The following is a 12,596-nucleotide window of genomic DNA, read 5'->3' as shown; positions in this document are numbered from 1 at the left end:
GGGAAATAAAGCTGTATAGAGCATTCACATTTGGGGATCTGGATAAAGGGCGTTTGGGAATTCTTTGTCCTACTCCTGCAGCTTTTCTGTATGTCCAAAGAAAGTTCATGAAATTTTGTGTCATTTTGTGAATATGTGAAATAGTCACCAAGCACAGCATTGTATTAGGTTGGGGTACTTGGCTAGCAATACAAATATCCAGTCCCTGTCTAGGGAATTTCAAACCCAGTAAGTTTTTCAACCTGTGATCTGCATCTGAAAGGTTATCTATCATGGAAAAGTCACAGTGTAAGAAAAGTACCTTTTACATCTGTCACAGGAGGTCCCTGTGTGCTGCTCATGGTGGGGAGTTGGACTACAGTAACTGACAGGACAGACAACACTCTCCCTAAGGACTTCTCCTTTGTGGAAATAGCCATCTCCAGGTGCATGACATCACAGTGGGATGCTCTTTTGTGTGGTTTACAGGCAGGCAAGCGTTTTTTAAAGACTATAATTTTTTTTTTCTCAGCCTTTTTAACTTTTTGCTTTGTTTAATTTATTGGCTTGTCTTCTATCGGGTTCTTGCATTATTACTAAACACTCTTTATAATAAAAAGAACATTCATAGAAGAAACTTTCATGGCAGAAGGTGTTGATATAAAATCCTGGAGCAGAAATTAAACTCCATTTGCACTAAGGATTAATCTTTCAGTGACTTAAATTTTCAACCATTTATATATTTCCTTTTATCCCGGTTTTGAGAAGGAAACGGAGTTGTTTTCTTTACATAATTTCCCCCTGTTGAGTTTGCCGTGTCCAATTTTGAACCAGGAAAGACCAAAGCCTGTAGCCATAAGGCAGAAATTTCACTCTCTGTACACTTTGTTGGTGTATATACATTAAAATTCTGTTCAGTTTCCTGCTGTGGGGTGTGTGTGTGTGTATGTGTGTGTGTGTGTACACTTATGTAGGGGGATTGCTGCAGGAATTGGGGAGCAGGGGCTTTAACTTTTTCTCCTGCATCTTTCACAATCAGTGATGCTTTCCCCTCTCCCTGGAAGCATAGAGGATGCTCCTCTGTCTGATTGGCTGTTGGAAATTATGTTGTTTTGGAGGGGGGGGGAGGTTTCCCAGACTTCTCTTAAGGATGATCTATTACTTAGAAAAAAGTTAGTGTTTTCCTTTAGGAAAGAAGTTAAAAGTTGTGCTTTTGTTTTTGTTTTGCAGTGCTGGGCACTGAACTGAGGGCCTCATGCAAGCTGAGCAGGTGCTCTACCGCTGAGCTACACCCTCTGCCCAGAAATTAAATCCTAAATGTGTCTTCCATAAATCATGGTTCACTTCTTGGTGAATGCCTTATGTCAGCTTCAGGGACAATTATACTGCATCAGATTGGGACCAGCTTAGAGCCTATGTGCTGTTCAAGCACTGGCTATCAGGAATTGAGCCATGTAAATTCCTGCCTGGAGGTAGAGAAGGAAGAAATCAGGGCATAAAATTCACAAATTCTTCATATTGGGTGGAGTATTTAGGCAAAAAGGCCTTTTACGTATCATTAAATACGGCTTCTAGAATTTCCAGCTGCATATTTACCTTCGTTGGGTAGAACAGCATACGTGGTTTCCATCCCAGCATGAATGTGGTCGGTCACATGGCAGTGGAGTAACCAGATTCCAGGCGTTTGGGGAGACATTTCTAGGGTTTGGTACGTCCCAGGGAAAATGTCAAAGACATCAGAACTATAAATGCCCCTGTGCTTAATTAGAAAAATGACAAACATTACATAATGTATTAAGAGTTGGCTCAGTCTTCCACTGGGGAACCTGGGGATGTTAGAAAAATGGAATGAGTCCCTGCACATCTGTGTTTAATCCGGACCGTGGGATGTGTGGTCTGTGTGTTTCTAGTAAGCCCTCAGCACCATGGGCCATCAAGTGGGTGCAGAGGAAAGATGAGATGGTGTTGGCCCAGCTCAGGACTGCTTGTGGCCTCCTGCACTGTGACTCTGGCCCACCTCTGTATAGCATTTGAGCTATACAGAGGAACTAGGCTGTGGCCCGGCAGCCCCAACCTCGCTGTAGCCTGAACCTGCCCTAGACCATCTGTGTATGAAACTCTAGGGCAAGGAGGATAGTAATGGAAGCAGAAAAGGAGGCTGATGGAGACGCCCAGGCCAGGGCCAGTCCAGGCAGAGACGTAACTGGAGACAGGAGTTGCGTGTATTTCTGCAAGGATAGAATCAAAAGTCCACTAGAGATAGATCATTGTAAAACAAAATGCAGATTATAAATGGACTTTCTGCAAGGTGATTTTTTAGTAGTTCATACATTTTCTACATTAACTCAAAAAAGAAAAAAAAGAATATTATAAAAGGGCCATTGGTTCCTGCTGAAATCAGCACTTCAGCACTGGGTGGAGAACAGAAGTAGGATTGCGGTGGAGGGACGTTGCTTAACATCTGCCTGATGACCTTGCTCACCCAGGCCTTTTAAGATTCAGAACTTTGAACTGCAGGGCAAAAGTTAGGATGGTCCTGACCTCTGCTCTCTGGCTTATTACGGGAACACTCCTGCCCTCCCTGAGAGCAACTCCACTCAAATGCCTTACTGAGCAATGTGTGAGCGGAACTCCATGAAAATTCAGTAAAAACTTCAAGGAAAACTTAGGTTAACAAAGACCTGGTATCAATTGAAATTTCTATACCTTTTACTCTTTGAAACTTCCTTTTTTTTTTTTTTCCCCCCCAGAACCCAGGGCCTCACACATGCTAGGCAAACACTCTGCTGCTGAGCTGGATTTCTAGTCCTTTTGTCAGGTTTGTGTGTGTGTGTGTGTGTGTGTGTGACAGGGTCTTGCTAAATTGCCGGCCTTGAACTTGACATCCTCCTTCCTCCACCTCTCCCGAGTGGCTGAGATCACAGGTGTGCGCCACCATGCTTAGATGAAACTTTGAATTTTTCATAGATACATGTGAGGAAAGATTTTCTCTCTGTGAAGCCATATTCAAACAGAGCAAGAAGGAAGACCACCAGTGGCTCTTACCTTGTAATGGAAGCTGTGGCCGTGAAAGTGCACCGTATGCAGATCTATCTCATTGCCCATCCCCATCAGGTACCAGTTGACCTCATCTCCCACGTGCATTGTGAGGCCTCGCAGGTTTCCAAACATTCTCCCATTAATAGCTGGGGAAAGCACGTGAATGCATGTTACCTTGTAGAATATTTTAAACCGATAGGTATTTCACAGATAATATGATATTAGATGAATGTGGGGGGAGTCTTTTGGATACAATAGAATGCATTTCACTACAAATGAAGGAAATGGATATTTTAAGGTCACTTATGTCACACTAATGCTTCTCTCATCACCTTGCACTGAAGAAAACCTTAATCCTACTATTGGATTTAATTAAAAGGAAATAAGATTTTTGGAATTGGGAGAAAAATTAGCAAATGATTTTAAATATAGTCCCCTTCAATAGAATTTTACCTCACAAAGTGAGGAAAAAGTAGTTTACCTAAAATGTAATAAATGAATAGTCTCCAACCTAATTATAATTGAAAGAAACAAAGGGTGAAAATGAGGATATTTGTTTTAGAATAATGTATCATACTATACCATGCATTTTATTGCTTTCTATGAATTCTTCGTCATCTTTTTTTACTCTCTCGGGGTGATCAGAGTATGTTTTGATGTTGTCATCTAAGTACCAAGATTCATTCTCATCAAATACTAGAAACAGAAGGGAGAATTCCAGTTTCTTTATGGGATTGAATACTTTCAGGTAGTGTCTCCGACAGACGATCAGTGGGCCAATCAATCCGCTGTAGAGATCCTGGGGACAAGCAGAAACTTCAGTCATTCTGGAATATAAGTCAGGTTTCAGCAAACTGGGGTCTTACCACCCTTGACCTCAGGAATCTGGGGAGGACCCATTTAATTAGTAGACTTGGCCTAACGTGACGATGCCAGTTTACTGACTTTGCAGTGAAGTGGTTAGGTTGGAACAGTGGTGAGCAACAGGGTGGTTATGTGAGTGGTTTGGAAGTAGAGATGTGCATAGAGGCCAAAAATTGGCTCAGCTAATGCTCAGTGATTTAAAAGAATCCTAAATGAACAGTGTGGGCTTGTTTACACCATGGGCTCATGAACTCATGAATATGAGCCACACTTTAGGCCACTCACTATAAATCCATGGAAGAGTGGGCAAAAAGCTCCTGCCCTCTAGGAACTCATTCTAATAAAGGAAACAGAAATGGAAGAAATGGAGTAGACATGGGAGTAGTCTCAGCTGCAGTGAAGATTGATGCACACAGGGAGGGAGACCACCAATGCCACATCAGTGAGCAGTTGGATTGGGCTGGGCGTCTGAAATGGCAGGATAGGTCTTGAAGGGTCTTTGGGCTGAATCATGGTAGAGAACTTAAGGTTCTGTCTTGTGCATCATTGGAAACCACTGAAAAACTAGACAGAAAATGGCAGCAAATTTGTTCTAAGTCATTTAGGTGAAGCGAAGGAAGACTTGGAGGGGAAGAGATTGGACGCTGGGAGGCCATGGTGTAGTTGAGACAAGTTTCAAGAACCTGAGCTATGGGGATGGAGAGAAGGAATGGATTGAGCTCTAGGTGGGGATGGGAGGGTGAATGGTCTGGGTGAGCCAGGGAGAGGCAGGTGCTGGGTAAGTCAGCACCTCTGCACCAGATCTGTGGCCTGGGTGCCTGTGCTGCTGCTGCTAACGATGGAACATGCAGAAGGAGGCCAAGGACCCAGCATTCATGTTAGAGTGGCTGAGTGTTAAGGCCCTGGGGGAGGCGCCCAGTATGCAGCACCAAAACTCAGAAAAGATTTGGACTAGAGATTTATTTCTACAAAACAAATATTTGAACAAATGTTGAAATGTTTCATCAAACAGCACTTTCAGCTACTCTGTGAATGACTGCTGAGATCAGCTTTTATATTATCTGGTTGGAAAGAGTGCTGAAACCATGTACCAGCTCTTTGAGTTCAACGTATTTTCAAGCCAAAAGGGAAATAAAATACAACATTGATCGATAACTTAATTTCTATAAGTATTCTCCATAATCGGCAATACTAGGATAATTATAACTATCTTTACAAACAAATAAACCAAACTAATACAGATTGAATACTTATTTTCCTGTTTAACATAGAACTTGAGCCCAGGAAAACACTCTTCTTCCTTCAATTGTGTGTTTGGGGGGGTTGTCACAAAACACCAAATGACTTAACATTTACCTTAACTTGGTCCACAGTGGAGTAGTAAACCCATGGGATACAGGGCGAATCCTCTGTGCCAGCTCCAGATCTTTCTGGGATTTTCCATATATAAGTGCGAATTTCACCTAAATTAATCAGGAGTTAAGTCTTGATAGTAGTAACCCAGGAACTGGAATGTCAGGGTAATACTACTCAAAACTCCTTGCAGGCATTTAGTTGTAAGACTGACTGTTAGATATATTTCATGTCATTTTTGTGTGTCAACTAGGAACTAACTATTGATGATACACTTGCTGTCATTCAGACAGGAGGGGGGGGGGGGTTGTTCCAGTATCCTCATTTGAAGAAGCTTTGCAACTCCTCTTAGCTTGAAATGTTTCCCTCAGATGCCAAATGGCTGTCTCGCAGGGGCAGCCCTGTTCCTGGGGTCATGTCTGTGTGTGACTGTCCTACTCGACTCCCTTGGCTCTGTGTGGCCCTCCTCTCCCCCTCCTCCTACCACCTCCTCACTGAGCCCAGGATTCAGGATCAGCCCCCCTACTCCTGTGCCTCCGACTTGTCAAAGTCCTGCTGGCCTCCTGTCTTGTCCCATCTGTCTCATCGAAGGCTCCTCTGCCACTCCTGTCCCATGCAGGGCATAACCATATTCTGGTCCTTGACACCCTGAAGATCCTCCTACCTTGCCAAACCCTTACCCTTTTCCCACATCCCCAGGCTCTTCTCCAGTCCCATCTCCATTTCCAGTCACCTCAAGGTTTCCTGTGTCCTTGCTCCTGGACCTGAACTTCCCCCGTGCCCTCTACCAATCTTGACTGTGCTCTTTACTCGCATATTTAAAAATGCCATCGACTCTAACCTGCCAGAATCCTGCAGACCTTTACTAGGCGAGCAGGCTAGAACTGAGCATGGTCTTCAGGGATGTGGAAGACTTTTTCCTGTTCTTTAACTATTCTTATGTCAAAAATTTTATTGTAAATATAAAATGTCGATTCACCACCTGAACACCTTACTGTCGCCTTGGCTTTTACTTATTGCAACAAGCTGCACAGAAGCATTTCCTTCTCCCTAGCCCTTCCTCCTTCCACGGCCTTCTTCTTCCCGTGGTTGATGCTCAGAACCTGAGTCCTCTCTGGCTCTTCTCTCCCCCACACTCCCTCTTGCCCCCTTTTTGGCCATTTTAGCAGCACTTTGAAAATCAAACTGGTACCCCAACTTCTTACCCTTTCAGCTGCTCTCCTCTGTTCCAAATCACGATGATTTGGTAGAATTTTTACCCACATTATCAAACAAGTTCTCTCACTGGTCCCTGATGCTGCCTTTGCCCCAAGAGTCACCTGCCCACCTATTAGCCAAAACGCCCCCTAAAAGGTGTCAGTCATCCTTCTTCTGCTCAGATCCTCGCACAGGTGTTTAGAATATAGACTCTCCGTCTTAGTCACAGCCTCCTGGCCCTCCCTCCTCTGTCCCGCCCCACTGTCCCTGCTTCACATTCTGTCCCTTGCTTGCTCGGCTCTCACCTCTGGGCTGCTTGCTGTTTTCAGGCCAGGCACACTCCCATCTCCCATCTCGGGGGCCTTGGGTCTTCCCTACAACTACCTGGGCACCATTGCCTCATGCCATTTAGATGTCCCCATCAATGTCACGTCCTCAAAGAAGCCCTCCTGATGGCCCTAGAACAGCACCCGGGACTCCTCACCCTGCTGGGCCTTCCACAGCAGTGCTTGCTGCTCCCCATTTAGCTCCCTCCGATCTGCTCGCCTCCCGGGGAAGAGCAGGAGGACCACCAGGGCAGGGTTTTTTAATTTCTGTCCCCGCTAAATTTGCAAGAGCAACTCTGCAGAGCAATTATTCCTTTTCTCATTTGGTGTATTTGAGCACTCCCAAATGACCGAAAAAAAAACGGCCTTTTCCTAGAAGCCAATTTGACAAATAATGGGAGAAAACATCTTCTGAGCTAGGTCATGCCGGGTACTGGACTAGATACAGGGGGCAGTTAAAATGACAAGCGGCAGTCTCTGGCCCTACTGACCCTGTATGGGAGACAGGCCCACACACCTCGGCCATAGGTAGTAGGGTCGGTGCCACCTGAGGCATGCCTTAGCTGAGCTTGGGGGAGCGTCTGGGACTCCCCTGGAGGATCTGCAGCTCTGCAGCCTCTTCCTGCTTCCCTGTTGGCTCCTTTGCCCTGGTAGGAGCACATGCTTGGACACCGGTGCACGTGCAGACACACTCCTCGTGTCCCCTCTGAGCCCCCACCTCCTGCTTCACTTCCTCAGGTCACACTTGTTTGGAAAAAATGCCTGTGTGACAGTAGCCATCCATGGGGAGGCTGCCATGTCCCTAAGGTGCTCCTCCCCGTGAGTACCTGGCAGTGTCGGGGTCACCAGAGGGCTCTCTGTTTTCACCCCATGGGCATGTATGGAGTAGGGTCTTGTTGCCATGTTTTTAAAGACAATCTTGACTTTGTCTCCAACATCTGCATGAAGCTGTGGGCCTGGTGAGAGGGAAAGGAAGAGTGGCTTATTCCCCTGCCAGATGGAAACTTCTAACTTAGTAATAAAGCCGAGACCAGGTGACTTTCCCACTGTGAGGCGGTCTCTGATCTCCCCTGTGGCTTTGAGCTAGTACCAGCATAGATTTACACCCGTACCAGATGCTCTGGGGTAAAAATACCAGCAATGGCTTCCAGGAAAGATGGAGACCACAGTAAAGCTCTTACCTAGAGTTCCAGGGGTAGTGCCTCATCAGGGGAGCTGATGACCAGGGGTCATCCTGTATTACTCACTATCCTCTGGAGACCATGGTAAATCTCTTACCCAGAGTTCTAGGGGTAGTGCCTAATCTTGGGGAGCTGGTCCCCCCAGGGGTCTTCCTGAGAGTGAGTTTAGGACGGTTCTTATTTGACAGGATGGGCTGCCCCTCCCCATCCTGCCCCCCAGCCAATCCCAACCATTTCCTGTCTGGTAGAATTTCTGCCATCCGACATCAATGCCATTTTCCTCTGGGTGTCTTGCTCTAGGGGCTGAGGATAACCAAGCCCCAGGGAAACTCTGATGTTGGGGAGAGAGGGGGGTGAAGGTGTCAGGTGGTTTTCGAGATCATTTCCAAGCCTGGTGTGGTCAAGTCAGGCATTTTGTCTTCAGGTGGCTCCTGACCAGTCCAGGGCAACTTCTCCATTGCCTGTGCATGGTAACACTCGCTTTCCCGTGTGTGGGGGTGTTCTTGTAATTAACCATTTACATCTTAATTGAAAAATTAAATGGCTCGGTGAGAGAGAGAGAGGGGGCGGGGATAAAAGGGAGAATTTGGGTAGGAATTTCATTAGGAAGCAGCTTCTTAGGAACTTCACCAAAACTTCATTAATTCACTTGATAAATACCAAATACATAAAAGTTCACCAGTATAAGCAATAATGCATTATTATCCATACTCTTCAATAAGCATAGGCTTCTCTTTTACTGAATAACCTTTTATTTTGATTTGAACAACTGTGATATATGAAAGGAAAATAGAACCCAGGGACATGGCTTGCCGCCCCTCTGACAGGAGGCGCGTGAACCTACCTAGAATCCCCAGGTGCTCTTCCTCAGGTTTTCTCTCCACTGGGACTCGGAAGGTGCTGTCCGTGTATTGCCGGTACACAGCTTTCTTGTACTTTGAGCCTATGTAAAATTCCCCCTTATCTAGAAATGCATTGGAAACACTAAAAAAAAAAAAAAAAATACAAACAAAAAACAGGTTAGTATTTGTTTTAATGAAAATGGAAGTTGTATTTAAGTTTTAAATTTTGAGTAAAAGTATAGTTTTATTAAAGTAATGTGGCAGTTTTTAGTCATTTCCCACCCCAGTAAAACAAACAAAAAAAAAAAAAACCAAGGCTTTAAAGCTAGATGGTGTGGCAGACAGCACACCTCGCCATCTGGGTGGCGTCCCTGATCCTGGACCTCACTTTGCCACTGGCTACATTACCTCCATCTCATCATGACCTGTTGGAGCCACGGTTTCTTTGCCCCTAAAATGAGGAATTCAACAGATCATCCCTAGGTTTCCGTGCCGCCTAAAGCTGTATGAGTCCAGATTCGGTCAGTGATGGGATCTCAGGCTACTGCCACATTTCTGGATGCTAGAAGCTGCAATGGCACCTTTTCCCAATCATTCCCTGTTCCTAAAATTTTCATGGCCACCTCATGACTCCTGTATAGTCTTTTTGTTTTTTGGTACTAGAAATTGAACCCAGGATTGCTTATCCACTGAGCCACATCCCCAGCACCCCTGTGTTTTAAAATAATATATTTAGAGGCAGAGTCTCTTTGTGTTGCTTAGGACCTCACTAAATTGCTGAGGCTAACTTTGAACTTGTAATCCTCCTGCGCCAGCCTCCCAAACTGCTGGGATTACAAGCGTGTGCCACCACACCTGGCTTGCATAGCTTTTTAACAATTTAATCCCAGTCACCAAAATAACCTTTTACTCCTCTGAAAACCACAGTTGCCATCACAGTCAAACTGACCAGCCCGTGCTGCCCACCACGGCTCTCCTCTGTGCTGTGCACCCTGGATCTGCTTATCCACGCAGAGCCCAGTCCTCAGACCAGATCATCCAGACGGTGCAAGATGTAATTGATATAGAGGAGAGCACAATGCTTACTAGGGTGCCAGGTGATGCTGCTCGGAACGGGTGTTGGAAGCTCTGGTAGCCATCTTTCACTTCGTTATGCACACTAAATTTATTCTTTTTTTCCCATACAGCACACATCGCTAATGGTTTTGAACCATATTTTCCTATAAGTTCTTGGGAGGAAAGAGTTCCTAGACTGCCATCAGGCATTTAAAATACTCTTGCATACCTAACAGTTTTAGGAATACAAAATGCATTAAAAGTAAAATTTGGAAAGAAAAACAAGCAGCCAATAGTTGGTAAATAAAGTTAACAGTGAGCTCTGAATTTGGCCCCTAATTTTGGTTTAGTTTGAAAATAAATAACAAAATAATGGAAGTTTTCCTCATGAGAAAATTAAGCAGCAATAGATGAGGACAGGTTCTTAGGAGGCTTTTGTTGTTTGGGTTGGTATTGCTGAACCCAAGGGCTTCTGATTCTAAAAGTTGGTGTCATTCTCCTCTGGTAGGAAACCTAAAATCACAAAGTGGAAATGAAAGCCTGGCGGGTTACTTTAGCTCTTGTAAGTGATGCAGCTCCTTCTCCCATGCCCTGTGTGGCGAATAATCCCATTCCACCTCCAGGGCTGCCACGTAGTAGGTTCTTTCATTCAGGTAGCCGGTGAGATCCTCGGGCTGCTGTGTGCAGCTGCTCACAGTGTATTTCTGCTTCATGCCACCTGTGTAGTGGTCGGTCGTAAGGCACTCGATGTCAAAGGTCCCTGGAGTGGGAGAGAGGAAAAGGTGGCTCCCTACCTTACTCCAAATCCATGCCAAAGCCCTTCTTGTGACCCGGTTAGAGGACCTGACACCCACCTCTGATGGCGTCACCTGCTGTTTACTCTATTGCAGGCCCCTTAGCTGTTCTTAGAAGAGGTTGGCATGTGCCCACCCAGATACCCTTGCACTGGCCACCTCCCCTGCCTGGAAGCTTCTCCCTAGATATCTACATGGTGCACATGCTCACATTATTCATGTCTCTCCCTAATTGTCACCTCCTGAGGGAGTCTTGGCTCCTGCTCCACAGGTCGCCATCTCCTCCTTGCCCTAGTCTTCTGCCCGTACTTATAACCACTTGATGTGGATGTATTCTTAGGACTGCTTAGTGTCTGTCTCCCTGGGATAGAATTTCAGCTCCATGAGACACTTTATCTCCCTTTTTTTTTTCATTATTCCATGTATTTCTACTTGTCAAAAGAATAAAAAGGGAGTCACTGCATCTGTTTTGAGTTTTAGTGGCACAAAATGAGCCAAATAAATCCTGAAATAAATTAGCATATTTTCGTATCTTGATTAAAATTCTTTCTGGGTTGTTTCAGTTTGGTTGGCTCATTCAGAGCAAGGCTGGTCGCTGTCTGAATTTGCATGGCTGCAGTTCTAGCGGAGAACAGGGCAAGCAGTGTATCCAGGCTCCAGAGACCCTATGGAAAGCTCAGCGTTGGAGCTCTGTGGGAGCCACCCTGCTACTCTGCCTCCCCAGCTACCTTCAAGAGGACCTGAATTAAAAAGGAAATTGCTTGAGGACTCTTCTGTGTGGAATCGGAGTAAACCAGAGCCCCCTCTCTTCTTCCTCTGGTATCCCCTTTTATCCCCAGTAGATAGGGAATACGCAGGTCTATATATTCCTTACACACCCTTTCAAGGAAGGAAGGACCTTTGGGAGACTTGAGCCAGGGTGACTTTACCACCCAACATGTTTGGCTACACGAATCAGCCTAACAGAGTCTTATCTTGGTTCTAGGCACACGAACCTGCCGAGTCAGGCTGCATGAGAAGTGTCAGACTCGTTTGTGGGAAGAGATTGGCTGTGTCTCTTCTTTCTCCTTTTGACAGAAATGTGTTTCCTGAAAAGTAGATCCCATGTACGTCGGCCTCATTTCCAGCACTGAATACGTACCACACGACTGAGTCTCCTAGGCACATATTGAGACCAGGCAGATTCCCATACATGAATCCATTAATCGCTGTAAAAGTTGGGAAATATCCTATTGAGAGCAATTTATTTTATGACAGTCTCTGACTTTCCAAACCCAACTATGTGTTGTTTTTTTTTTTTTTTTTTTTAAAAGCCCCATTCAAGCCTGTCTGTTCTTTATGTGTCAGGAGTGTCTGTGTCATCCCTAGCACTTCCCTGACTAAAGGAGCAGAACTGAAGGCCTCAGAGTTCTGTGCTGTGTCCCTGGCACCTTGGGGACCTCCCTGTTCTTCCTGCTAGAACAGTGGGTTTCCGCTGCCATTCTTTCTTCTCTCTGTGGTCACTTTAGTGAGTTCCTAAACCTATGAATAAATACTGCTCTTCCTGGACATCATACACTGGGAATGTGTTTGTCTTAGATGAAAATTCTCATCTTGAACGTCAGGGAAGAGTCGATGCAAGGAATTTTTTCTGTTATTTTCAATAGATAATATTTTTGATATTTGCAAAATGCAAAAATGCAGAATCAATAACATATTTCATAGATTGTAGGTGGTATGACCAGAACCAGTCTAGCTGTAAACAAACTAACCAAAACTTAACTTTTTTTTTTTTTCCCTCTGTGAGCTACAATAGTTTTTACTGTTCTAAATTAGTGGTGTGGGCTTTTTGAACATTAGCTCACTGTCTCTAACCATAACCATCATATTTTAGGATTACACCGAGAGAAAAAGAAAAAGAAGAAATTATACAGACACACACACACACACACACACACACACTGCATTATATCTTCAAATCTAGGC

At 44.9% G+C, this 12,596-nt stretch overlaps 1 protein-coding gene across 2 annotated transcripts in view; it reads right to left on the bottom strand.

The window, feature by feature from the left end:
- The window catches only part of Cp (ceruloplasmin), a 46,137-nt gene that overhangs the window by 10,062 nt on the left and 23,479 nt on the right, over nt 1-12,596 (bottom strand). For both annotated transcript variants that reach the window (XM_046431669.2, XM_046431670.2), the window contains exons 11-18: nt 11,627-11,839; nt 10,390-10,597; nt 8,784-8,923; nt 7,586-7,714; nt 5,239-5,345; nt 3,601-3,817; nt 3,025-3,164; nt 1,576-1,738 (exon numbers count right to left, since the gene is read on the bottom strand). In XM_046431669.2, coding sequence (XP_046287625.1) covers nt 1,576-1,738; nt 3,025-3,164; nt 3,601-3,817; nt 5,239-5,345; nt 7,586-7,714; nt 8,784-8,923; nt 10,390-10,597; nt 11,627-11,839 — 1,317 coding nt within the window. The remainder of the gene's footprint in view (nt 1-1,575; nt 1,739-3,024; nt 3,165-3,600; nt 3,818-5,238; nt 5,346-7,585; nt 7,715-8,783; nt 8,924-10,389; nt 10,598-11,626; nt 11,840-12,596) is intronic.

This window comes from Marmota monax, unplaced genomic scaffold (assembly GCF_021218885.2).
Source record: "Marmota monax isolate L192 unplaced genomic scaffold, Marmota_monax_Labrador192_F-V1.1 WCK01_AAM20220418_F8-fsc00022, whole genome shotgun sequence".
Taxonomy (NCBI): domain Eukaryota; kingdom Metazoa; phylum Chordata; class Mammalia; order Rodentia; family Sciuridae; genus Marmota; species Marmota monax.
The sequence above is the reverse complement of the archived record's forward strand: the minus strand, read 5'-3'. Positions and strand labels throughout refer to the sequence as shown.